General features: G+C 55.0%; 7 protein-coding genes across 7 annotated transcripts; 2 read left to right on the plus strand and 5 right to left on the minus strand.

Moving 5' to 3' along the window:
- Positions 1-102: 102 nt before the first annotated feature.
- GLRG_00569 (uncharacterized protein) lies at positions 103-1,113 on the minus strand (the record flags this gene model as incomplete). Its single annotated transcript, XM_008091254.1, has 1 exon — positions 103-1,113. The coding sequence occupies one exon, from the start codon at positions 1,111-1,113 to the stop codon at positions 103-105; it is 1,011 nt and encodes a 336-aa protein (XP_008089445.1).
- A 4,243-nt stretch (positions 1,114-5,356) lies between these two features.
- GLRG_00570 (YSIRK family gram-positive signal peptide) lies at positions 5,357-7,960 on the minus strand (the record flags this gene model as incomplete). The annotated part of the gene is made up of 1 exon (XM_008091255.1): positions 5,357-7,960. One exon carries the CDS (start codon positions 7,958-7,960, stop codon positions 5,357-5,359), a length of 2,604 nt encoding a protein of 867 aa, XP_008089446.1.
- A 642-nt stretch (positions 7,961-8,602) lies between these two features.
- On the minus strand, positions 8,603-10,960 carry GLRG_00571 (Noc2p family protein; the record flags this gene model as incomplete). The annotated part of the gene is made up of 1 exon (XM_008091256.1): positions 8,603-10,960. One exon carries the CDS (start codon positions 10,958-10,960, stop codon positions 8,603-8,605), a length of 2,358 nt encoding a protein of 785 aa, XP_008089447.1.
- Positions 10,961-11,393: 433 nt separating this feature from the next.
- GLRG_00572 (VPS28 protein) lies at positions 11,394-12,301 on the plus strand (the record flags this gene model as incomplete). The annotated part of the gene is made up of 3 exons (XM_008091257.1): positions 11,394-11,477; positions 11,601-11,837; positions 11,912-12,301. The coding sequence occupies 3 exons, from the start codon at positions 11,394-11,396 to the stop codon at positions 12,299-12,301; spliced, it is 711 nt and encodes a 236-aa protein (XP_008089448.1).
- Positions 12,302-12,459: 158 nt separating this feature from the next.
- On the minus strand, positions 12,460-13,701 carry GLRG_00573 (uncharacterized protein; the record flags this gene model as incomplete). The annotated part of the gene is made up of 1 exon (XM_008091258.1): positions 12,460-13,701. One exon carries the CDS (start codon positions 13,699-13,701, stop codon positions 12,460-12,462), a length of 1,242 nt encoding a protein of 413 aa, XP_008089449.1.
- Positions 13,702-14,301: 600 nt separating this feature from the next.
- Positions 14,302-21,990, minus strand: GLRG_00574 (phosphatidylinositol-4-phosphate 5-Kinase; the record flags this gene model as incomplete). The annotated part of the gene is made up of 4 exons (XM_008091259.1): positions 14,302-14,401; positions 14,464-14,705; positions 14,757-15,119; positions 15,202-21,990. 4 exons carry the CDS (start codon positions 21,988-21,990, stop codon positions 14,302-14,304), a joined length of 7,494 nt encoding a protein of 2,497 aa, XP_008089450.1.
- Positions 21,991-23,459: 1,469 nt separating this feature from the next.
- On the plus strand, positions 23,460-26,465 carry GLRG_00575 (uncharacterized protein; the record flags this gene model as incomplete). Its single annotated transcript, XM_008091260.1, has 1 exon — positions 23,460-26,465. One exon carries the CDS (start codon positions 23,460-23,462, stop codon positions 26,463-26,465), a length of 3,006 nt encoding a protein of 1,001 aa, XP_008089451.1.
- Between the last annotated feature and the right edge of the window lie 395 nt (positions 26,466-26,860).

Here is a 26,860-nt window from a genome sequence, read left to right on the forward strand (position 1 = left end):
TCGTTGGGACCGAGTATGCTGCTCAGTGCCGTAGCCTCCCTCTCATGCGGATTCGGGAAAAAATTGATCAACGATAGAGGGGACATCAGGCGCCCGAACCTCCTAGGCGCCGGGGGCCTGTGCCGTCCGTTGCAAAGCCGGGCTAGTCGCGCTATCGCCAACAGGGAGGCGCAGATCCGAATACGTACGCCGCCAGTTTGTGACACCGCCAATGTGGTGCTCGTCGGTGCCTCTTCGCTCTCGTGCTGCACTAGAGCTGGCCAGGGTGGGCAGACGAGCCGGTGGCATGATGGCGTCTTCCAGGCCGGAGCTGGTCTCGAGAGTACGGCGAATGATGTCGTGGAGGAAATCGGGGATATCTTGCCACTGGCCGGCGCGGGCAGCCATCAGCATGCGAGGAGGAAATAGGGCCTGCGGGACAACCGCATCTGCAGCGTCGGTTGTTGATGTGGGAATCCCGTTCGAGATGTACGGCAGCTCACCACTCTCGATGACGTTCTTCAGCCACTGCTCCCATTCCTCATCCAGAACCGTTGACATGTCTCCCGCCTCTCGCCGGGCTGCCCTTTCTCTCAGCCGCTGGTTCAAGGCCACTCCAACGCTCTCTAGCTCCTCTTCGCTCTCCTCGCCGTCCATGTCTTCGTCTCCAGATGCTGTTGCGTCGTCCGTCTCGACAGATCGTGATCGAGCGCTCCGGACCGGGGGAGTAGGGCGGTCTTCGGGCTCAACCCAGTCCGGGAATCCATCATTCGCCGTATCCCTGATAGTGATGCCCTGCTCCTTCTCATAGCGCTCTTTGGCCCATTTCGTGCCCTCCCATTTGGTCAAGCCCGAGATCTCGTTGGGGGTAAGACGAAGGTTGTCAAACGCTCGGAAAAGGCGACGGTGCCAAGTCCAGCGGCTCAGGCGAATGCGATGAATGGGATTGCAATAATCCAATCCCGGATATTTGGCTTCTTGTGTGTCGAGGTGGCCATAGAAGGAGTGGACCTCTTGACGAACCTCCAGGATGAGGCTGCGTTGCAAAAGGGCGTGGAAGTTCTGGGGGTCGCTGGCGCGAGGCTTGGGGAACATGTGCTCGTAAACGAGCTGATCGATGGGACGGCCCTTCATTTTCGAGACCGCAGTCAGATTTGAGAGCTCGTGGAGAGAGGCTCTTGGGACTGTTGCTAGACGCTAGGCGCAAGGCGTACACAGGGAGGGTGGGAGTTCGTAGCTGCCTGCGGCAAGGACGTAGATTGTTGGTGGCACAGCCTTTGTAACGGGGCCGCTGGTCCGTTGAGTTACTGCTTGTGATGGGCAGGTTGTAAGAAGTCGCAAGGTCAAGCCGCGCGGTTGAGAAAATGCTGTTTCCGAGTCGATAGAGAGTGGTGGGTGGAATGCCTTTGCAATCGGTCTTTCGGTGAAGCGTCAGGCTCAAGAGAAGAGGGGGTTCGGGATGGAGCTAGGGGCCGACGTGCCGCTGTATCGTCCGAAGTGGTGACTTTGGAAGGTAGGGCGGTCTGCACTTCCCCCCCCTTTCTTTTCTTTTCTTTCGATCTTTACCGTGGTCGTGTTTGTGTGGTGTAGGAATACTTCAAATAGGAGTAAGGAGGGTTGTCGGAGGGGAGAAGTCGTGAAATACGAGTACGAGGCTGGGGAGAAGTCGGCAGCCAGCGGCAAGAGATGGTGGAAGGAACGTCTTGTGTGGGTGTTGGTGAATTGCGACGGGGAATCCAGGCAGAGGGAATGGATATTGAATCGTGGGGCCTGTAGGTTGGTTGGGTGGAGCGGGAAGTACTCCTACCCAAGAGTTGGAGGTACTTTAGTGACTGAAGATCGGGAACTCGTGTTTGCGGGCTGTGGAGAGAGAGAGGGTGTGAGTGTGGCACACGTTGGAAAGGGGACTGGGATGAGGGAGGATTTGGGCAGAAGGGGGAATGAATGCTTTAGCTGACAAAAATAAAACAGCACCCACCCACCTCGTTCAGCAAAAACAAGCGGCCAGCACCTTCCATTCTGCGAAGGATTTGATCCCTCTTCCTCTCGATATTACTGGGCCGCACTAATTAGCTGGATGGTGCCTACCTCAGCGGCTACGCCTCGTTTCTTGGGCCGGGGCCTTCCATCCTGCAACCCACCTACCGAGGTACCTTGAGTTAGTACTCCAAGACGGTGCCTGAACGCACGTACTTTGTACTATTGTCGCTAGGTAGAATGGCGGCTCCTTTGATTGACTTTCCAGCGTACCATCAGGCTGGCAGCGTACCTACCTACCTACCTACCTACCTACCTAGGTATGTAAGCAAGCTGTGGTCACGGACGGGGGGTTGAAGCATCACGGACTCGAAGATAGCCCCGCACTCCCGTCCTCCCACTTCAATGCAGTGTGCTCGGTACTTGGACCCCTAAAGTACCTAGATAGGTACCTTCCAGTCCAAAGTCCCTCTGTGCCCTCCGCTGGGCAAGAAGACAGCTTTCTCATCCCGGCTCGAATGGCCAGAGTAAACCACCCTAATCCAGAATCAACCAATTACTGCAAAGCTCACAGGAGTTGAGTCCCTGGAATACGCGATCGTCGAGTTCGATTACGACCCTCGAGTTCCGGTGCATCACCTCTTCCCATCCCATTCAAAACCGCGCCTCCCAAGTTTCACAGCGTCGCTCTCGTCAAAGGTCAAGAAGGGTGTCAAAACAAGGCAAATGAGCCCGCCAGGCAAGGGCAAACCGAGTCAGTCCCATCACACGCTTCAACGGCAAAACTTGGCTTATGGCATCAGCCGTGCCAACTTCTCGCTAACCCCGACATGGCCATTACGGGCGGCTACAATGCATAGCACATTGTCATGGGAGCTCGCCGTGTCTCTCTCCACCATTGCCGTCTTCGTCAGCGCCTCTATTCGAGACGGTCTTCTTCCCACACGTCCCTAGCCGTACAGCGGCCAGAGGACCATGACTGAGACCTGTGAGACCTGAGACGACGGACGGCTAAAGGACAGCCAAGAACCCGAGCCAACGGCGCGCCTCCAAACTCCCGTCGCAAATATGGCCATTCAACAGGTGACAGCGCTTTTCGACGTGCACAAGCCGCCTTGCAAAGCCGCTGACTCCACGGCCAGAACCCACTCCGGCCATGGGCTCATCTGACCTCGACTGACCGCCTCGGCCAATTCAACCCTAAGCCGCCCTGCACCCCCGTACCTTGCCGTCTCAGAAACAGGGATGGCTTCCTCGGGCCAGTCAGATCACGAAAGCTGCCCATCCCTGCGGACATCCCGCCCTTCCCTGACTTTGGCTCCATGCACCGAATCCAAAATCGTCTCCGCTCCGTTCGCGGCCATCCGCAATCCCACAGGTTCCATTCTTCAACATTCCCGAGCCCCGGGCCTTGATCTGTTCCGTGCAGTCGAAAACACCACCGTGCTGCCATACTTAGACAATGTCAGAGTCAGTCTAGAACCACCATATCCCACATCGTGGGGTCGGTCTCAATTTCACTGCATGTCACGTCACTCCCGAGGGACGCATGACGCTACATCTGCGAGCAGGTTCCCGCTTCTCGGCGGAGATTCTTAACTCCGGTTCTGACAACACGGCAGTACAGCACAGTCTACATCTCATCTAGACCTCTTCACCGTCCGGTCAATTACATAGATACAACAACCTAATCGACCTGCAGACTTCTCACGGACCCAGTGTGATCATTATTTTCAGCAGCCTCCACCCTGTCGTTGGTTTGTTAGTCTTATACTTAACCTATGCACAGACTTCGGGGGGCAACGGAGCACAATGCCATGCCCTTTGGCAGATCTCTTCACCCAGGAAGCGTTCCTTCGATTGCAACCCACATGTTTTGTTGTGTGGCTTCATCGGATGCTCGTGGGTGGGCAGGAAGAAACGCCAGGAGTCGATACCCAATCACGCGTTGTGAAAGCCTTTTGATTGTCATGAGTGCCTATGCGCCCAACTTAACTACGCACGCTGCAAACCATAAGCCGCCCAATGCAAGTTTTGTCTCAGACAAGGCATCGCGATGATATGGCTTGCCTACACATGATCATACCGGTTCTTGAACTGTTCCTGACTCGCTTGCTGTACGCTGCGTATCACGGTCGGCTTAGTGGTCCGCCCAGAGCACCCGCTCACACCGGCCTCAAACATCTTGGGAACGTTGCTGGATCTGCTGCACTCAATGTATTTTTGTTCTCCATCTGTTCATGCGCAATCTTGGTGGTGTGTTCGTTCGGCTCGGTGACAGTCGCGACTCCGAGACGGAGCTAAAGCCGGAGTTTTGAGAAGTCATGCCGCCGCATCACAGACGGCAATGTTGCTGGCGAGATGAGGCACAACATCGATGATGCAGGATGATGCTTTCCCGGACTCGTCAGCCGGACCTGCTCATGTCCATTGTAATTACGATATACTTCGCCGGTGTAGCCATTCTGCTTGGGTGGGGGTTTTCTTCTTTTTTGTCTCTCTCTCTTTTTTTACCTTTCTCACGGAGCATGAAACCCAATGTCTTTGTCCACCGTCTGTGGGTTATCCCGACTTGACAACGCACAAAATAATTCAAGCTCGGTTTCGCTGGAGTATTTCATGGGTTTATGCGAGTATCAACCCGGTCGGTTCGGCGCACCCCTGATCTATTTCTGCACACGTAAGCTTTCGGGCGTTCTTGTCAGATGGGCGGGCTGTCGCCTCGAACGCGGCAACAGAGTTGCAATACGCATTGATAAAAGCTCTAGATATACAAGCTGCCTGCTCCCCTTCTCGCGCAGCCGAGAGCGTACGCGTACCTGGACCTGGTCCGTCGGCAAACCTTGGCGTGCCTGCCATGACCAGGGGCCCTCTCGGGTTTCTCCCAGGCGCGAAGAGTTGCAAGGCAACTCGTGTGCTTGAATCGAGAACCAACATCCTCGCACGGCCTCCGGGGCATCGCCGTTGAGTTCGTCATTCGGCTATCCTCGGCTGCACTTGCCTGCGAGCCACTCTATTAGCTCTGCCGCAACCGGCCCTGTCCCATGTTTGACAGGGTCGAGCATCGGTTCTCCAAACAGGCTGTTACGGGGCGATGTTTGAATGATTCCCGTCCCAAAAAGCGTGGAGGAGGGTAAACGTTTGGCTTTCGTTTCTCTTGCTGATGGAGAATGGGTACGTAATGGGAATATGCCGTACTCGATGACACTAAAGCTACACTGTACGATGATCTATAATGCTTCTTCTGTGCTACCCGCGTCAAAGTCGGCTTGCAGACCGGCATTCCTACAATGTCGAGAATTGACTAACACTGTTCAAAGGTCTAGGCTAGATTGATACGAGAAGGTACTGTGTGCCCATCTAACAAACCTCACTCCGTGTCTCTGAACAATATTCTACTCTAGTCGTCAGCCTTCAAAGGCTCCGAGTAACTCGTCATACCCCCCGGGTCTTCGTTGTCAACCAGCTGGATCCCCTTGAAACTCTCGTCGTCGCTGTCAGAATCATCCTCCTGGAATGGTACCGGGAAAGTCTTGGGTCTAACTGGTAACTCCGGTCGAGACTGGTGTGAGTCAAGAGCGCCCTCACTCTGGAACGAATGAACTGCGACTGGACGTGGAGGAAGTCCTGGGTTCTTTTGTTGGTCCCCATCCTTACGCATAACTTCAGAGCGGAAATACCCCTCGTCCTTTTGACCGAGAGAGCTTAGGTCGAGGGGATCATTGACCTTGGGGGCGCTCGGCTCCTGTTTTTCTGTAGGCGGAGAGCTCAGACTTAGGAGGTCTTCGTGGTGAGGCGAAGCCGGCTTGTGCTTGCCCTGACCTATAGAACCCAAGTTTAACGGATCGCTGCCCTTGGGACCCAGAGGATCAAAAGCCTGCGAGACGGAAGCCGCTCCACCTCTGGACACCTTGTTGCGATTCGTCACCTTCTTCCGCTGCGGCGGATCAGGATGCAATGGGTGACGCAGTTCGTTCGGGAACCTCGCGGTTTGCTTAGACCTGATCGGCTGCGGCTCTGCCTCTGGATCAGGCTGCGCATCCAGCTGTATAAGCTCGCCTACCTGCGAGCCCGCCTCCTCGTCGATGATCTTGATGTCTTCGTCCTTCTCTATGGCGCCCTCGCCGCCCTTGACGTTGGGGAAGCCGCATCTCGTCAGGATCTTAGCGATCAAGCTTGGATAGCGCAGATGTCCGCTGACTTCCGCGCTCAGGTTCAAGTTTTCAACTCTCTCGATATCCTTAACCTCCTGGAGTCCCGCGATGCCCATCTGAAATGAGGTAGTGCGATACATGAAGCCGAGGACGCAGTCCGCCTCCGAGTACACATTCACTATGCGGTCGGATACCACAGATCTCAGAACCTGCCAGTGCTCTCTGTTGGACGGCACAGGGGCACCGATGAATACCACGGTATCGACTAATCCGAATGCCTGGCGTTCGGCCAGAGAGCGCAGGCATGAGTAGATGACGCGTGCACCAAGCGAATAGCCGACCAACGTCACGGGCCGCTCTCCCTGCACCTTGGCAATGAGAGCATCGGCTAGCACTCGCCCAGCCTTGTCGGACCGGTTGCGAGCTAGGTTGAAGGGATTATCGATCTGCGAAGCAGCTTTGATGAGGTAGGCAGGCCAGAGTGCAGCCCATAGAGAAGCCAGTACGGTTCTCTTTAGAATTTCCACCTTGACAAAGCTCCAGGCGTACGATGAGACAAGGGAGTCCAGTTCTCGGCCCAGAGCGAGGAGGGACTTCATCTCATACCGTAAGGCAAAGACCTCTGACTCGTCACCCAAGCTGCGCCAGGGTTTCGTCACGTCGCCCTCCTCATTCAGCCACCCGTTGATACCAATCGTCACACGTAGCCGCGCCCCTTGCTTGCCGTCGGCGTCGGCTCGTTTGTAGTCCTGGCCCCATTCATCCTTGAGCGGGAGGAAGCGAAAGTCTTCGACTTCCTTGGCGTAGGTATCCATCATTTCTCCTGTCATCTTGGCACCGAAGGCACCAAAGAGTGTACCGACAAGAGCGCCGTTCATCCAGAAGACACCGAGAAAACTGGCGACGCCACCAAGCCCAACACTTCCCATGAGGCCACCGATCGCACCTGCAACGACTGGGGCTGCCAGGCCGCCCGTGATTCCGATCACAGCAGCACCGGCCACCGAAGCCAGACCAACCTTCCAGAAACGGCTCTTCTGATTCTCCTGGCGCCGTTTCGCAGCTTCTGCCTCAGCTGACATGCTAGCCTTTTGGTTCTCAGTCGAAGTCGAGGATTCAACCAGGGACTTGGCGATCTCGGTCTCTTCTGAAATGAGCGTTGACAGCGGGAGTCCAAAAGCAGAGGTGAGGTACAGAGCCAGGACTCTTGAGTGTGCAGAGTAGCTTCCGGTAGACAAGATGAGCACTAAAAGGCAGCTGAGCACCTCTTTTCTGTCTTCCCCTGGGATGGTGGTGAATCGATTCGGAATCGGATGGTAGTGCTCCTGCAGGATGGCCACCTCTTTGTCAACTTCGGTCGAGGCAGTCTTCGGTACGTCTCCGAAGTTGATCAGATCTTCGCCCACTTCTGGCGACTCATACTTCAGCTTCTCCATCTCATCAAATCGCTTCTTCCGGGCCTCGAGGATCTTGTCATCATCTCTAGCCGATGCGATCTCCTTGACCTTCTCCAAGATGTCCTTGCGCCACTCGTCAAAGTGTTTCAGCGCTGCTCTTCTTAGGGCACGGAGCTGGGCGTTGTGAACGCCGGAGCCTCCGCGATCTGGGTGGCTAGGGCTGCTGCTGCGACCGCCCTGGGCGGCGTCCGGGGCGAAGAGTGGGGCATTGCGGTCCTGCAGCGAAGACGAGGTCGGGTTGGTAGCCGGCGAGGTGGTTTGATCATCATCTTTGAGCTCGAGCTGGGAGCGCATATATCTCGTGATGTCGTATAAAAGGGTGTAGAACGCTTTGCGGCGGGCGTGGTTGAGCACCACTACGAGCTGGCGGGGATCTGCCGCAAGGGGGGCCATGGCTGCGATGGCTCACCACATCCAATGAGGTCTTGTGGGTAGTATGGTCGAGTCGTCAAGATGCGCCAATACCGAAACGCCGCGTTGTTGCGGAGGAAACGGAATGTTGGAAAAACGAGGACACATGAGGCCAAGTTGAAACGGGTGTTGGTCAGAGGTTGTCTAGGCAGACGTTTAACTGAAGGAGCACTAGCTAGGTAGTTACGAAGCAGGGACACTCAGCTGCCCCCTGTAAGCGCGTTCGCCAAATTATAATTGGGTGCTGGTGTAAGCAGCACCCTTGAATTGGTTCTCGGTCCGTGCCGACGTCTGTCTTCCTATTGCATCATAAATGGGTAAATGTGTCTTTCGTCTGAAAACGGCTTGACACAGGCGGTCATCTACACGCACAAAGACCAGTTGACCTACGATGCTGGCTTGGCAGAGACCTTGAAGGAGGAAAAACAAAACAAAAAAAAAACAGATGCTTACTTATCAAACGAAACTCCAGTTGTCATGCAGGACGACGCTTGGATTGAGGGCAAAATATTTCAGGATTATGTCGCAACAACCATGATATATACCTGAACACCAGCGTACTAGGGGGCGACGCCGTAAAAACACTTTTTTATATCTTGTTCGACTCTCTAAAGCCGCACAAGTCTACTCTTCGTCGTCTTCCATATCCTCCTCGTCTTCATCGTCGTCTTCCTCCTCCACCTCGTCTGCCTCGTCATCCATCAACTCGTCGGCGTATTCCTCCTCAGAGTCGTCCTCCACATTCGCGGCAAGAGCATCCTTCTCCTCCTCCTTGCGCTTCTTCTCATCCTCTTTCCTCGCCTCCTCGAGTGCCTTGGCCTTCTGGTCCCTAATCTTGCGCTGCACAACGACGAAGGCGCCGAGAGGCGTCTTCTCCCAGTCAAAATCGCGCAGGAACGCGTCCACCTGCGCGCGGTCCTTAGGAGCGAACTCTACCTTGGCACGCTTCTCCTCGATGAACTTGGCGTTGGCCTCGAGCTTCTGCACGAGCAGCACGATCTGCGAGATGACCTTGTTGTTCTTGTTGCCCGTGCTGGTCTTGCGCGCTTGTTTGAGCCAACGCTTCAGCTGGATAAGGACCGGCAGCGCAAACTCGGGGAACGCGATGTTCTTGGCCCATATGGTGAAGTACTCGCTGAGGAGCTCGACGACCTGCTCACCAACGCCATCCTGGTAGACGCGGGTGCGGAGGTACGACTTGGGCGCCTTGTACGCAACTTTGAAGTCAAGCGGCTTGATGGACGAGGCCTTGGGGAAACGTCTCATGTCGGCCGACTCAAGAACCTCAATGAGGGCGGATGCAAGTGGGATGTAGGTGTTGGTCGCGCGTGACAGACGGAGGATGGAGCGGATCAGGTGGAAGCGGAGAGGGAAGAATGTGGGCGAGGGGATGAGACGCATTGCGCCCAACGTGACTTGCACGAGAGGGTAGATCAGAAGCTTCAGCTGACCTTCCTTACCCGTCTCCGCCTCCTTCAGGGGACTGCAGTGCTCAGCAAGTACACATGACCAGAAATCGAGCGAGTGGGTGTACTGCCAGTTGTAGACAATCTTGTGGGCATCCTTCTCCTTCTTGACGATGCTGTTTCTCAGGTGAATGGCGAGTTGACGGATGAAGGTGAATGCGGTCGTATAGCCGACGTTTTGGTCGATGCCCCACAGTTCTGCGGCCGAGTTCTTCATCAGGTTGATGCCCTGGATAGTGTTGATGTTTGTTGCTCTGCAGCCAGAAACCAGTCCCTGGTACACAGCCTTGAGAACTGTCTCGCGGATACCCTTGTCGCCGATGACGACGAGCTTCCGCAGGACGAGAAAAGAGGTGATCTTGGTGGTTTCTGAGCTGGCCGGTCTAGCCCAGTAATTGACCACTGTCTTGATGAGGGCCTTGAGAAGCTTTCTGAAGGACAAGAGGTAGGGAACCAGGGGCTCCAATGAGCCAATGGTGAGCTTTAGGGTCGCGTCGTCGGACAGGGTGCCGAGAAGATGGATGATGGACGCAGTAAAAGTCTTAATCATCATGGAGAGCGTGTGGAACTTCTTCGAGTCGGTAGGCACGTAGATCTTGCCGGACGCAGACTCCTTTATGGGCAGGTGGTGCGAGATGACTTCAGGAATCTGCTTTAGAGCGACGATCAAGATGTCGTGGAAGACCTCAGGGTTGGAGATGGTATATCTCTGCGTCTTTTCATCGTCCGCGTCGTCCTCGTTGAGGTGGGCCGCACAGCGGAAGGCCAGGACGACCTGTCTCGCGGCGCGCAAGCTCTGCTTCTCCTCGATCAACTTCTTCCACTTGGCCACCATCTCGCGCGTCAGCTCGTTATCGTCAAGGACCTCCTCCTCGACGGCGGCAGCCTTCTTGGAGCCCTTCTTGCGCTTCTTCTTCGGTTGCTTGTCGTCGTCTGAGTGATCGCTGCCGGCACTGAGCTCGTCCACCTCGGCAAGATCGGCGTTCTCGTCAAAGTCAAGGGCTTCCGGGTCGTTCTCCTTGAGGAACTTGTAGAATTCGGGGTCGTTCTCGGCGAGCTTTTCCATGGCTTCTTTGGTCATGCCTAGGTTCTCGTCATCGTCCTCGCTGCCGGCGTCCTCGCTATCGCTTGCGACAGGCTGCTCCTCGGCGGAGAAGTCTTCCGAGTCGGAGTCGGATCCCTCTTCCACAGGCGCATCGCGTTTCCGCTTGCCGAGCTTCTTTGACGCCTTCTTGTCCTTCTTTTCGATGATATCCTCGAAGCCGCCCTGGAAGAAGTCGTCAACGCTCATGGCGCTGACCTTGGCGTCCTTCCGGTGGCCATTAGCCTTGGCCTTTGCAGCAGCCTCATCATTCTTGAAGAATTCGGAGTCCTTGGTCTTCTTTGTCTGCTTCTTGGCCTTGACCTGGATGCGCTGCTTAATCTTTGCGGATTCCTTCCTTTTGTCCAAAACACCCTTGAGGTGATTCTTTTCGAACTTCTTCGTCGCCTTGAGGTTCTTCTTTTGAGAACCCATGGTGACCGGTAGGGAGGGAAAAGTTCCGTTCTGCCTGGGGGGGGGGGGGGGGGGGGGGGGTCTCCTGCGGTGGATGATGGTAAAGGAAGTTTTGGCTGCAGGGACCGTAGACGGTGGACGCGGGAAACTTTCTTCAGACCTTCTTCTCTCAATGGCAGAGAACGGTTCGCTCTTGCCCAAAAATTTTCGGGCTTATCGGGACTTATCGATGCGTACGCTAATCCTCTTTTGGAATGGCTTTTGGGAGACATTGCCCCACGTCTTAGCGGTCTGACTGTCTGAACCTCTGAGAAATGGACCATGTCACGCCTGGTGCCTGATGTCTGACGACGTCCTTGGCTCTGCGACGCGCACGTAGCGGCAGCTCAGTAGCTCCCCAAGCTGCTGATCGATCGACTATGAAGCCGGCCGCGATTCCAACACAGCCGCGAAGATGATGCCCCGGCAGCCCTATGCACCAACACCGCATAGCTACATCCCAAACACGACACTCTCAGCTACCATCAACCTCGATGAGGTTCGTCATTCACAACCTTCAGCCTTCCAGAGGGCGCTGCACACTCCCCTCCCCCTCCTCCAGCTGCCCCGCCCCCGCAAAGACGACTCCGGTCCCAGCTAACCAAACGATGCACCTCGACAGGAGGTCAAGTTAGCCGACACACGCGCCGAGCGCGATCTCCAGGACTCGCTCGCTGAGATATTCAGCATCATTGTCACCCTTGACGAGCTCGAAAAGGCCTTTCTTAAAGATGCGATCCCCGAAGCCGACTATACCGAGATCTGCGAGCGGTCCCTGAAGCAGTACAAGTCCATCCTGGCAGACGAGACCGTGTCTATGGCCTTTCGGGGCCTGGAAGAGTTCAAGGCGGAGTGGGATGTGAGCCGTCTCCCCTTTTCTTTTCGTGACCATCCTCCTTCTGCTCTAAAGCTGACCCCTATCGCCCCAAACAGCTCGAGGTCCCCCGCGCAACGGAGCGCATCCGCGTTGGCATGCCTTCGACAACTGTGACCGCCTCATCAAGCGCCGCCCCGGCGCCGTCGGCCGCCGGTAACACAAGCGGAACGCTGATCCTGGAGGCGACGCAGGAGTTCATCACCTTCCTTGACGCTGTGAAGCTGGGCCTGCTCTCCAAGGACCAGCTGCATCCCCTGCTGTCCGACGTCATCCAGTCGGTCAACAAAGTGACGGACCGCGACTTCGACAACAGGGGCAAGATTGTGCAGTGGCTTATCACTCTGAACCAGATGAAGGCCACAGACGAGCTGAGCGAGCAGCAGGCCCGCGAGCTCGAGATGGACATCCAGCAGGCTTACCAGGGGTTCAAGAGTACTCTGACGTAGCCATCACGCAGGTAGCGTTGTTTTGGTGTTTTCGGAGATAGATACCAATGAAGAACGGAGCTATAGCAGATCTTGTGTATTCGCCTGCCCTTGAAATCCCCAATAACTATGCTTTTCATGTCCTCGTAAAGAATACAGGAGGGGACTCAGAAGCCCCCTCAGACCAAGAACGTCCAGAAGCTGGGATACACAAACTCGTTCTCGAATATCCTCCTCACCTGCTCCAGCACGAACCTCTCCACCTTGCCCACGTTCTTCAGGCTCTGCTTCCCGCCGTCGCGGAGCCCGATCTCGCTTTCCACCTGGATCTCCTGCAGCAGCCCGCCAAACCTCTTTCCGGGCTCGCTGGGGCCCGCGTCATCCGCGCCCACCGCCGTGACGGCGTCCTCGGGGCTCAGAAAGCAGAAGTGCACTCTCTTGCGGATGTGCGCCATCACCCCGACCCCGTCAAAGGTCAGCCCAGTGACGCTCAGCTGCACGGGAATCCCCACGAAGCTCGGCATCGGATAGTCCAGCAGAATCTCCGCCGTCAGCCGCAGCCTCACATCGCCTGCGTACCGGATCCGAAACACGGCCTGCAAGTCCTCTGGCCTCGGCTCCCTGAACCGCGGCTCGTCCCCTTCCCCGCCTTGCTCCGGCCCCTCCTCGTCCTCCTCCTGGATCGCCGACCCGGCCAGGTGCGCATCCCGCGTCGGCGGCCTCGAGGCTCCCGCCGAGGTCGGCGCCAGTGTCGACACGCTCGACTTCTCGCGCAGCTGCGCCAGCGTCGGGTTGAAGTCGCTCACAGAGATGGAGCTCTGCGAGGGGTTGCGGCTGTGGCCCATCCGAGGCGAACCCACGGGTGACCGGGTGGCCGACGAGTCAAGCCTGCTGCCCATGTGCGCGCCGGCCACCGCCGCGAGAGGCGTCTGCGTCCCCGACCACCCGTTCCCCAAGTGCGATTGGAAATAGTGCAAGTTGGACGTGCCGCCCAAGATCCCCGGCGTTGAGACGCCCAGGAACGGGCTTGGGAAGTCTCCGGACTGGCCCCTGAGTGCGTGCATGCTGAGCCTTGGCGGCATAGACGCCCCCTCGCGCTGCCTCCTCCTCTCGCCAGCGCTCAGCTCGCTCTTGGGGAAGTGCTGCAGCTGCGGCGGGTCATCGAGGGCCTTCTCCTCCTCCTCGTCATCCTCAATTTCCGGGTTGTCCTCATAAAAATCTGGCAAGGGGTCGGTGATATCCTTGAGCTCCAGCTCCGGGGCGATGGCGCCGAATTCAAAGTCGTGTACTTTGACCGACTTGATGAAGCGCGGCAATGGTACGGCCTGGAACTTGGTGTGGATGAAGTCGCGGATGCGGAGGGCCAGGGCCTCCCCGTCGGGGCCCGTTGTGAGCGTCTCCCAGTTGAGGTCTATTGACATTACAACCGTTGTTTGTGAGTGAAGAAATGCGAGATGAAGATGGTATCAGTTGATACAGCCAAGGTGTTAGACAGGGTTGCCGTCTGCAACCTGACGGGGGACTTTGATGCCTAGCTAAAGGCCGTGTCGGAGACCTGAGAGGTAGGTACTAAACCCCCAGTTTCTAGTGGACCATTAGTCACTGGGTATTTAGCGGTACAGTGGCTGCGCTTTCTACACCCGGTGTCGGTGCCGCGACAACATCCTGAGCCAATTCTTATGCTTAGCTTTCACAAGAAGTGTTGTCATGGGTATATCGAATTCTTCAGCGGTCATCTATTTCATTACCGGGTATCTGAAATTCAAGGCCGTTACTCGTCAACGCCGTAATGCTAAGATACTTTGTTCTGGTGATGCTCAAGGTGCCAACCGTTGCTAAAACTGGACCGACTCCATGCTCATATACGCTTCCATCCATCCGTCAATCCGTTCACATTGTTTTGGGGAGAGGGGAACGCCGACAGTACGATTCAATTCTCATCCCCTTGTCGAACACAACGACTGATCCCGTCAGACTTGAACGTGTGCCGTACCATTTGATGCCGATGTATGCTGATATTGTTACTCAGGCTTGGTATCGAAGTCGAATCGTGGCCTCATGCTGTTGGTGATTTGAGGCACGCCGAACTGATGCCAGCAATTTGGCGCCTGGAGGATGTATCTGGCATCATGTGAGCAACTGATGAGATTCCAAAAACTAGGAGGGGATCCGTGGGTACATACCTGGCCATCGCCTCCCGGAAACGAGATTTGTATTCCTTCGGACTCGTCACGGTGGGACGGTTTCTGCCACCGCCCGCGAAACCACGATCCTTGATCCAACTCTCGAGTTTCTTGTCCCATGTGTACGTCCGGATACAGTCAATGATGCCCACAACGAGCTCCTTTCTGGCTTCGTCTACGGCAATCATCAATGAGTAATCCATCACGTTCTGCCTTGCGAGGAACAAAGTATCGTTCCAGACCTGGACAAGTGTCAGCGTTTTGCTTTGTCACATTTGATGCTGTCAACTTACGGATGCTCTCAGAAGCTTCTTGGAGTGCTCGCGTGCAAACAACGGCGATTCGTAAATGAACTCCACCATGTTCTCGTCCAGAAGAACCTCGTTCTGCTCGCCAGTAGACTGGATTTTGCGGTTGCGCATGGAACCCTTGAGGTCGAAAAGCCGAGTCGGACTGCGATCGTAAAAGAGATTCTCCATGAGCAGCAGGTCTAACTTGATCTCGACGCCTGTGACCGGGTTCTTGATGATCAGCTGGAAGAACCCTAGCATCTTTGCGATGACAGATGGCAAGTCATGGAACAGAGCCTCGGCCATGATGCCAAAATAAGCTGGCGCAAATCTCAGGAAAGCCGACGTCTCAATGGGCGATAGGCCCTGTGTCAACTGTTAGCCATCGATTCCATTTCGGGGAGAGTGGATGGGTGTCGTCAAACAAGCAACAAGGGAAAGAACTCACCTTTAAGACCAAGCGGTCGTCGAGAGTCTTGAGAAAGACCGACTTTGTCTTGCCGCCCTTGGAGTCCCACTTCAAGCAGCGGGAGAGCGATTCGACGATGCGATCTGCAACGCCGCATTTGCGACGCAGCGCATCAAACTGCTCAGCGTAGAAAATTTTGCAGAGCATGGTTGCAGACCCCTCCTTGAACTGGTATTTCAGATGCGTGCCCGTTGCTCTGAGAAGACTCTTCTCCAGCTCGCCCTCTTCCATCATCAACTCGCCGCCAGTATCAGACAGTCCTGACGACTTGGCATCGAAGTTGGCTTCATAATCATTGTGTATCGCCATTCGCTCCTGGCGGCGAATATCAGCCAGTTTTGTGCGGTAGTCGTCAGAACTCAGGGCAAATGCAATAACAGAACTGGGTTCGTCCTCCCTCACGATTACATCGGAATCGAGGAATATATGATCGCTTGCGTTGACTGGATAGTCCAGTTGAGGCCACCCACTGGCAGATCGTTCAGCCCAAAAGTTAGTGAGCATCTTCATAAGGCTAGTTTTCTGATGCTTCGGCAGTTCCAGTGGAATCTCCGTGCTGGGTTCAAGAGAGTCAGCCAGCTCCTTGACGTCAGGCAGCAGATCGTCCAGTATGGACTGTTCAGTGTCGCTCTGCCCTTCGTCATCGGATCCGCCGTGGCTAGCTGTAACTGTCGCAGTGTCGTCCGTCTCCCCACCAACTTGGTGCTCTTCAGTGGGGGGAGCAGCTTCTGGTGCAAGATCCGACTCTCCTCTCGGTGGACTGTCGGGTTCTGTTTGCACAGTTCCGGGAGGTGCTGGGTTGACTGGCGCCGGCTTGGGTTCGAGAATCTTGATCTCGTTATGCTCTGTGTTCGACGGCCCAGCTTCTTGTACGGCATTGTCAATGTTGTGGTAGACTTCCACAATAGCTTTGGTGGCAGAACGTGGCAAACCTGCACGAGGCTGATGGCCCTTGGCGAGGCGCTTCCTGCGGTCTTCTCGTTGTCTTTCCTTCTCGAACTCACGGCTCAACTGTTCAAAGTGCCGGGCAATTCTAGAAACCTGGGACGCCACATGAGTATCTTTCTTCTTGGTGATGAGCCGAGGTATTGAAGAGGGACCAGCTTTTCTATGGCTTTTCATTCCCAATGCCAGTCGATCGAACGTTTTCTTATCCACTTTAAATGATGTCTCACCCAGAGTCTCGGCTCCCATGGCGTCCTTCGGCACAATTGATTTGGCAAAGCTCGACTGGGACCTCGGTAGCGTTTGGGCGGGCTGCGACAGGGTTCTAACCATCGGGGCCCTACGAGCCAAACCTCGTTCCTGGTTTGTTTTGGGTGCTTCAGATGCATCACCGGTTTGTGATGTTTCGGCACCCATAACCTGTTGTTCACGACGAAGCTGCTCAACTTTCTCAGAGAGGGAAATATTAGTTGATGTCGTAGTAAGCGGAGGCCTGGCCACGAGGGGGTATGTCGACTCGGCATTGCCAGGCATTGCTGAAATCTGCCCGGCTTCATTAATAGGAGCAAACGAGACAAGCCCTTTGGCTTTCGGCGAGCCCGGGGTGGCTAAGTCCAGGGATTCCACTCTTTCAAGTGCAGTATCAGCTGGAGCATCAATCTTGTCAGCTTCCTCTGGTGCTTCTCGGCCAACAACCCCATCCTTTGTTGTTTCGGCTTGTTCTGGTTCCTTCTGAGGCTCTGACAATGTGGAAGGCTCCTCTGCTTCTTCTTCTTCTTTCGATCCCTCCTGCTCGAGCTCTTCCTGTTTCTCTTGCTCGTCCTCGACTGACCCCACGACCCCATCCTGATGCGGTTCGGTCGGGTCCGTGGGTTGGGTGGAAACCTTCTCGTCTACATCAGAGAAGGTTTGAGACGGAGGCTCCCCGGACTCAACGGTTGAGTTGCCATCTGTCGAGGGAAGGGACTCCCTCGATTCGTTGTCGGTGAAAATCTTTTTGAGTTGGATCATTGTCAATTGGCGCAGGTCCTTGTCGGGAAGGAAGTCGGTCTCGAACTTTGTGAACGAGGTGTCCCAGTCGCCGGCCTTTTCCAACATCTCCCTGACAATAGCATTGAACGGAATAACCTCATAATACTTGGAGTTGACATAGGTTTCCTGAAGTCTGCGTATCAAAGCAACTTGATCGTCCTGTGCCTTTTTGGCAAGCCTGTCGACTTCGGCTTTACACGCATCGGCCTTTTCGGGTAAGACGCTGTCGATGCGTATGCTCTTGAGTCTGAGCTTGACAGAGTTGATGAAACGAGCCCAACGTTCCTCAATCTTGTTGAAAATCTCGTTCTTGAGCTTGAGATCGTTCTCAACCTTCCACGTGATCCGGGCTCTTGGGACAATGATCTCGAGGAGATCGATAGGGTCATAATGTATCCTCACCCAGGTATCGCGATAGTGAAAGTAGCGGATGTGGTCACGGTGGTGGTCATGAGGGCAGCCAGTAATCTCATGGAGCCGCAGGCCCCTGCTCCAAAAAAGCAGCTCAAGGTACTTGCCGAAAGAGTATTTCCAGGTGCTGTCGGACATGCCCATCTCGGGAGAGTCCTTTTTGCACGTTTTGCAATAGCTCCACATGGTGATGCCGTCCAAGTTACGCCTTTTAGCTGCTGGCTCAACGAATATGGTGACTCGTGACTCGTCGTGTACGTAGGTGCGATGATGCTCCGTCATCTTTCGGTCGCATCCGTTGGAAGTACAGATGGAGTCCTTACTGATGCACAGATCTTCGATATACTGGCCGAGAGTACAGTCTGGGTCCATACTGCCGCTTTCGTCAACGTGCTCGTCGTAGAATGCGATTGCGATCAACCCTGGCTCGGAACAAGGAATCTTCGTCTCGGTGCAGATGACCGAGTACAAGACGACAATGTTCTGATGAGAATAGGGATCGAATAGGTCGAGGTTGCCCTGGATATAATTCTCCCACTGCCTCGTCTGCGTCTGGTAATTGTACAGAGCCTTGTCGTATTCGGCATCGTGGACGGCGTGCAAAATTTCCATAACCTGCCGTGGTGCCTTCTGTCCGATGGCGTGAACCATTTCAGGCTTGATGAGCTGGAACTTTTGCGACTTGGACTTTTCGGGGTCGATTTGTTCTTCTACTACGTCCTGATCCCGTAGGCGCTTCAGGTAAACGAGTCTCCGCTCCTGCTCTCGTGCCTTCATAAGCAGGTAGGGCTGAGCGAACTTGACGAATGGAGACGCCGACAAAATCTTCGTCTCGTATCTCGCCACCATGTCGCTGTAGTATGTCGGCATCGGCACATCTTCTGGCACTTGCGAATCGGGAGACGTGGGCGGCACATGAACATGAGTCGCATGAAGAGATACCAAAGGGGGCCGTTCCTCTGTGGCCGGTTCCTCAGTTTGGTCGGATGACAGAGTGCTTTCAGCCGTGACCAAAGATGTACCATCGCTTGTTTGAGAGGGGAGCTCAGTGTCGGTGGGCGAGGTTTTGGTGACTTGCGGCTCATTCTTCCCTATTTCAGTCGACGCGGTAAGGGAACGAGGCGCGTCCTCTGGGTTCTGGCGAACAGACGATCCCAGCAATGAGGATTCCTCAGGCTCAGCGGGTAACTGGATGTACTCATCCCTCATCAAGCACGTTTCTAACTTCAAGTTGTAGACAACGTAAACCATGAACTCTGTGATCTTCTTCATCTTCGACAGGACTTCAGTCGAGTCCCCACGCAAAGCGATGGTGCACCCAAGTTTCTCGGAACATCCGGACAGGAAGATATATGTCTTCTTCTTCCCAGGATAGTTCTTGTTGACATAGGTCTTGACTTCAAAGCCTCCCGACCTACCAACCTGAACTTGGAGGGCCAGCATGTCAAGAGAAGATATGATATCGGTCTCAGCACACCGCGATACCGCTTCGATGACTGAAGGCTTAACGTTGTAGGCAACAGCAATGTTGGCCTCTGACAGATATTGCAACGCAACTCCCGAAACAGACTTCTCGCAGAGCAAAATTTGGGGGCGCAGATTGATGATTCGGTTTACGACGATTCGTAAAAACTCTTTCTCTTGTTCGATGACTGGCTGAAGGCTCATAAAGTGTTGTTGGTGCCGCTGGTATTCGATCGGGAAGGAGACAATGACTATGCGGGGGCTAAGGATGCGACGAGGCATGCTCTTGAGGGCGAGATTCTTAGTGAAAATAACACCCGAAACGTAGCTAGTATCTCCCGGCTTGCCTCCCGGAATTTTCTTGAGCTTGACGTAGTGCCGTATATCCATGTCGTCCCCTGCCCTGATGTCAGGGGTAACGTCGTCAGTGCACTGGAGCAAGATTGGAATCAAAGCCTTTTCCCACGCAGGCACGTTAGGTATGCCCGAATCCTCGAGGAGCTGGTGCAATAGTCTCTTGACATGCAGCATGCTCGATGAGTTGAGCTCCACCTGTGGCTGTTTGTCGGCTTGCATCGAGTCGCTTCTCGTCAGCTTCGTGGCCTCGATCACAGGATTGTCGGTGGCGAACATGTTTTCGTTTGACGCTGACGGGCCCTTGAAAATGCCGGACTTGGGGCGCGGGGAACGCATTTGATGGCTGACGTTGCTCAGGTTGCGCCTTCTTCCTGGACGGCCGTGGCCAATAAGGCTTCCGGAACCAGCATTGTCGTCGATTCCACGGCTTGTAAAACTCAAACCACTGATGCTCTTTTCACCACGGCCAAGGCGATGTCTTCTTCCTGTACTGAGGAACGGACCAAAACTGGACTTCTCGTGATCGTAGCTAGACGGCTGCAGATCGGCATTTGACATGGTGGCGAATATGCTCATCTGCTCGTCGTCACTGGACTCGTCTGACATGTAGGCAGCCAACTCAGGGTCAATAATATTGTCGTCGTGAAACGCAGGATACTTTGGCTTCTTAGCCATCTCCTCAGTGATGCCCTTACGGAACGGGGCCCTGTCATCCGGCATTGGCTTAAATCTTGACATGTAATTGTTGTGATGTTTCGAATGATGCCGCCTGTGACCCGATGACTGCGGGCGGTTCGCGGACGTCAGAGATTTCAAGGAGCGAGAGGAGCTCGGGCGGCTGAGTTGCGGTGCGTCGATCTCCAAAATGGCCGAATTTCTGTTGGAATCGTTGATCCTCCGGGTTGCAGGGATCGCCATCATGGGTGTCTGAACAGACCTCGAGTCGCCCAAATCCTCCATTCGGTCAGCAAAGCTGGGCTCCTCAGGTTCGGCCTCAACCTGCGTGACCTTTGGGGTTGCCTTGGTCTGACGAAAAATGGCAGGTAGAAATGAGTCGTCTCCGGAGTCGTCAGAGGCGCTTCCTTCGTAGAGTCGCTGATTTATGACCTTTAAGCAAGTCTTGCAAACCCTCAGAGTCCCAGTCATCCCGAACTTCGAGGCTGGGATGATCGAAGTGCATTTGGAGTCGAAAATACAGCCGCAGGTTCGGCAATGATGTTTTCTTCTGAACGCTGAAAATGGCTGGCCACAGATGAAACATTCTTTGCACGTTTCGTCAGCCATCCAAAACTCTTTGCTCAGCACTTGCCGGCGCATTCTGTCAAGCCTGGCGTTAACTTGATCAGGAGCGCCCTCGTTGGTCGTCGTGCCTGGTATTCGCAGAGCGCCAGTTCTTCCATGCTTGGGCTGGGAATCATGTGCGAAAGAATCGTGATAGACAGAGTCGTGGGCGGTCGTGCTGATGGGACTTGGCTCAGCGGTGACATGCTCCATGGAGGAGGACCTTGACGGAGCGAAACCTGGCGATCTGGAACGACTAATGCGGTCAATAACAGCCGGTCTCTTAGGTACGAGCATCATCGACGCGGTCGAAGATGCCGGAGAACGCGGGTCTGCTGTTTGCAAGCTGGGCAACTGAGGTATATTGGTCTTGATCGGACTCAGGGGCTTATCCGAGGGCCCATCAACGGCGACGTCTTCGCGCCTCGTCCGGATGCTCGTATGGCCCTGATCAGCGCCTCCGCCGTGTTTGGGCTCCAGTACGTCAAACTTGTGTGAACTCTCGGAACCGATAACTAGCGGCCGGGGATCAGGCTGCTTGCTGATGCTTCTCCTCCCAGATGAGCGGACGGGTCCATCCTCGATTCGCGCCACGTTTCTCGGTGCCGTAGCAGGGGCAACCTCGGGATTGATAGCCGTCACCGCAGAGGCCTTGGCCACACTGGGCAAACTTTGTCGGCTGGAGGTGCTGGACTTGGAAGCTGTCATGGCGGAAATGGAAGTGGCCTTGGAGGATTGGGGCGGATGCGACTGGCTGTCGGAAGTGACGGTGTTAATTCCCGACGAGGACGTGGCTGCCATGGGTCCGTCGTGAGTCGCGCCCGAGTTGAAGGACGAGCTCGTCGTTGCGGTTTCGGCACGAGCGAGCGAGGCGATGGGTATTTTCGGGGTTGTAGCCGCTGTGCTGTTGCTGCGCTTGGAGGCGGCGTCGAAGCTGTCGCCGTCGTCCACGTCCTGCTGCCTTGTGCCAACGGCGCCAACAGCCTCCTTCAGACGGCTATAGAGCCCGCTGAGCCCATTCTGAACCAACTCCCCTGTCAAGACCTTTGTTTCCGTCGCAGGGAGGGATGTAGGTGGAGGAGCGAAGTCGTTGAATGTCGTCAAGCAATCCGACTGGCTTGCTGACGTATGGATCCTGTTGAGGGTATGGGCCAACTGATCCTTGTCGACCTGGGAAGCCGTGGATATAGAGTTGATAGAGTCATGGCGACTCCTAAAGCTCGGGGGCGTCGAGAGAACTGCTGGCGAGTTGGGTTTTGATGTGTTGTTGCTAGCCATCTTGCGTAAGCGCATATGCGACGGCTAGGCGATGAAGAGGCTCGTGAAGTTCCTATATCGTATACAGCGGTGACATCTTCTGGTGTCAGGATGACATGGCGTGTGTAAATTGTAGGGATTCCGTTAGGCACATCCGAGCCAGACCTTCTCCTCTTCCTCGGGCCCTTGCCAACGGTCAGATCCAGTCGAATGTGTGTATCTCGCGGTTCGTAGCAGAGAGGGGTATGGGATCGCCGGGGAGGGAGGTTCTTGGTCGGCAGTGGTTTGAGAGGTCGGACGTCGTATGTGGATATCGGCGGCTTTTCGACAGGGGCACAGGCAAGCTCAAGGGTTCGAGAGGGATCCAGGTGACGGAAGAAGAGAAACGACGTGGCAAAGGCCAGGCTTGGGTATGCGCGTTCGTATGTGCATATATGCGTGTGCGTATGAGGTGTTTGGGGTCTTGGGGTCCTAAGCGTTGTCTGCGCTGGTGCAGGGCGAGCTAGTGTCTTTCAAGACGGCCCCGGACGCCCTTTTTTAAGAGGTGGACTATCCGCAGACTACTACGAGGCGGGCAGCGCTATCCCTTGAAGGTTTAGGCGCGCGTGGTCTGGGGATTTGCAAGCTGGTGCAGTCGTCAAACGAGGTGAGATGACGCAGCGACAGCGATGCTGGGCTGAGTTGGCGGTTGGCAAGCCCTGGCCACCTTTGCTCCGACAAGTCTCCAACACTTTCTGCAAGGCGGATGGCTGCTGCTGCGTTAGTGTCTCTACAATACCTTTTGGAAGGGCTGGTTCTGGAAACGGTCCCGGAAGCCGTTGGCAGCGGTCTACCGGGTACCTTGGTCCTCCTGTCTGTTACGGATACAGCTGCTACAATGCATGTGGAAGTACAGATAGGTTTAGGTAGGCATGCTAGGTACTTTACCAGGTACATACCAGTTTCCGTTCCGACACCATACCTAGGTAGGTACCTAGTTCAGACGGCGGCAGACCAGTCCGCCACCTTAGATTTCGAAGCTTGGACCAGCTCCCCCCTCTAGTCGGTCAGTCAATCAGCCAGCCAGTTAATATAAACCACTCTCGGCTTGAAGAGAGAGAACAGAACCCCGCAATTGCTGCCACTTTACTCGGATAGGACCCCAGCAGCACCACCCCCAAGAAAAAAAAAACGCGTCCAAGCCTCCCTCGGTATCTAGCTAGGTACCTACCTGACCGCGTCGCTATAATCAGCATTCCAACATTTGGATAATTCTCAAATTCACAGCAAACATTGCGACTGCTTGACTCTGTTGCGACCTTACTTGTCCTCCGATTGGAAAGCTCGCCTAGTGCTGCTGTGGGTTTCCTCATTATACCTTTATCTCTTGACCCTTTCAACGCCTGGTCACTCAACCCAGATTCAACACCTACTCCCATTTCCCGTTACACCGTCTACCAACCTTTGAATGCAGGATTTCACAAAACCACCTCACCGCCGCAACCCCTGTCATGGCCGTTATCGCTAGTCCAACAAGCCGTTCAGATGCGTCTGACTCTTCGACTCCCTTTGGTATTCTCAAAGATGCCCCCATCCCCCAGAAGTTCACGGTAATACCAAAGAACCAGAACGCACTCCTCGAGCGTAAGGATTCTTGGATTTCAGCCCTGAACAACGACTCTCAAAAGGGAGCAGTCAATGTTCCACCAAATGTCCTTGAGACCGTCAAATACTTCCACACTTCCCGCACACTTCCGCCTGCTGCTCAAAAGCCGAATGTGGAAGGCTCTAGTGGACCGCTTCAAATGGAAGCAGAGCTGGCAGTTCCATCAGCACCATCCCAAGAGCAAGAAGATGGAGTTAGCCTAAACTCCAGCCCAGGAATTCCCGTCAGCTCCTGGCCAGAGTCTCTCCCTCCATCTCCCCATACCTCAAGACAACACCTCACACCGTCTCCGGCACCGTCTATCAAATCGCAGATTGTAACAGAACGCCAGTCTGGCCCGTTGAGTGTTGCTCCTGAATCTCCTCCGCCAGACCGACCGAGCAGTCCTCAAATCGCGTCTTCGCCGCCCATGCAGCCAGCCCCTAAGCGGCACATAGCGCCCTTGGCTGGGTCTAAACGTCGCCCGCTGGAAGCTTTCCCGTCAAGCAGCGCTGGTCTGGAAGACGAGTTAGAAACAGCCATCCCTGATGCCCTTGTTGAAGCAACGCCTCCTATCAATCGAATGGCCGCACGCGTGGCGACGGCGTCACAGGCTGTTACAAGTCCACCTTGTGGTCAGGGAAGCATGGTTCCATCCACTTATAGGGACGTTAAGAGCCCCGAAGAGAAGGCGCAAGCTCCCAATAAGAGGCGCTGTCAGGGTATGAAAGTCATCGTGTTTAGTTCAACCCCCGAAGATCAGCCAAAAGGGAGCAGCAATTGCGGCAAGACTCCTGCTCGACCTGCGATACCACTTGCAGCTCCTCTACAGGAACCTTCATCGCTATCTTCAGCATTCCCAATCGCGTCGGCGCTTCCCAAGACTGACACGCAGTCCTCTTTGAGAACATCTCGGAATGTCGAGGCTACCAATGGCCAACAAGCCGGCGCCACCCCACGCCCAGTTCCGCCCGCTCCAGGACCGGCTCACGATTCCGAAGATCATGTTATGACAGGGACCAACACTGTCCCGGAAGCGCGTCGAGCGATGCCGAATGATGGCAGCTTCGACCAGCCGGCACAAAGCTCACGTTGTCAAGACATAATCTCATATCTAGACCACGAGTGGAACGCAGAGAACCTTGACTGGCTTCCGCCAAAGTTGAAACATTTCCGGTCGGCTCTTACAGCTCGCAGCCTCGAAAACTTGCAGAAAATCACCAGCTTGGCCATCAAAAACGGCACCAGGCTTTCACGACTGTGGTCCGAACCTGATGGTCTTCTCTATCGCTCGGCTCAGCAGCAAACAAATGGGAAACTCAATTTCCCTGAAGAACTAGTTCATATGACACTTGATCTCTACGGGACGGAGATGGCAGGAATAGAGGGTCACCCGGCAAGGGCCCCAGAGGAAGTCCTTAAGGGGCCCTCTCGGCAGACCAGTCGACACGAAGTAGCAACTCAGACGAGAACCACAAACCCCTCACCCCCCACGTCACCGACTGTTGTTCAAGCTCCACGGGATGCCCCCTCCAGCCCTCAAGTCACCAACAAGCACGAAAGACCCATAGAGACGCCACCACGGCCACCACGAGAGGTGGTTGCCAAGACTTTTGCACGGGATCCCTTGGAAGCTTTCCGCAACGCCTACCCTTCCTATTCAGGGAGTACTGGCGACTTTGTCAAAGCATGTCTGACTATCAAAGACCTTCGTCGAAAGCTCCTGCTCCCTAAGTGGCTCTATGACGACTTCATCCGAGCCTTTGTGGATGGCTTCATCCCCTATATTGAAACCCTGGACGACGACGAAGCTCCACTTTCGGCTTATCAGTGGTATGTTGAGTATGTGGACAGCCCAGCCTTCCAAGGTGGCGTTGTGACGCGTGAGAACCTCCATCAAGTTTTCAGGGTGTATCACAGCGCATATATGTCGGCAAGGGGTTCTCTTTCAGGTAAAACATCTACGCATCCGGGAGTTGGACTGGAGCCTTCGACCGAGACGACCGGGGTTGATATTGAGAGGGGCCCCCAAACCAGAATTCCTCAGGTAGTCGAACCCAGGCCACGGGTTCGACCAAAAGAACCTCATAATTCGAGCGCAACATCTGCCGACCTGTCATTTTTGCCGGACCAGCCATCACCCGCTGTCGCGCAAGAGACAACGAAGGGTCTCATGAACGGCCGACAATCCAGCATTGAAGCCAAGGATGACGACCTCTTGCCCATCGGGTCGCATGTGCCCCTCACCAAAGTAGACAAGGGCAAACAACGGATGTCAGTCAAGGAGGACCAGGTCATGCGGGACGCTCCGGCATCAGCACCGGCCATTCAGCGCCACAAGAACGTCTTCTCGGGGGACCGAGAAGTCACGCATGTTTCGAGCACCCCGCGGCCTCGAACGGCAAACCCAAATGATGCCGGTTCCTCCAAAGATGAAAGCCGCAGTCACAATGGCCGTAGTGTCAGCAATATTACCCCCACCAGCCAGACAACCACCCGCAACTCGGTGCTGTCCGAAGGGAAGCGTGTCTCTGCAGTGAAACTCTGGCAGAACGAGTTTATTGCGGAAACGCCCCCTCGAAATTTGGCGGCTCCTGCCAAGACCGCGACACAGCACCCCGCGGTACGTCGGAGCCTGCCCGTCTCATTCGACTCCGCTACGCCCCTGGCTTCCATGCCGAGCATGGAAGCACAGCGGAGTGGCACGCCGAGAAGCACGCTCTCGGCTTCGACGCAGGCCCACCGGGTCAAGAAGCCCAGGTACGAAACGGAGGAGGAGAGAAAAAAGCGCAAGATGATGGCCAAACTCGAGAAAATGGCAAAGGAGGGACGGCTGGCGCCGCCGCTAAGCTCCATGCCTCGAAAGTCGTAGACTTGCATCGTGAGGGAGGAGGGGGGGACAGAAATTGACGAATCGTCTAATGGAGCGCCGCTAGAGCGCGTAACATGGACAAGGTCGCAGCATCCGCCGCTTTAGCACAATATTCTTTATAGGTCTGTTTCGAGTTGTATGTAATGTGCTGGGAGAGGTTTTTTTCTGTTTGTTTTTTTTCATCCTTTTTCTTTCATTTCTCTCTTCCGAGGCTTCGTATGATACCCCCTTTACCTGTCGGCAATAGATATACAGAGTGTTTGCTATACCAGCCTACCCAAGTCTGCATGTGTGAAGGACCCATAGGACGCATCAATGCCTAATGGAGATGCCGAGAACAGCAGGTCCAAGATGAGAATCGGCAAAAGAACGGGAAACAGTCTAAGCAGCGAGCA

This window comes from Colletotrichum graminicola, assembly GCF_000149035.1.
Source record: "Colletotrichum graminicola M1.001 genomic scaffold supercont1.2, whole genome shotgun sequence".
Classification (NCBI taxonomy): domain Eukaryota; kingdom Fungi; phylum Ascomycota; class Sordariomycetes; order Glomerellales; family Glomerellaceae; genus Colletotrichum; species Colletotrichum graminicola.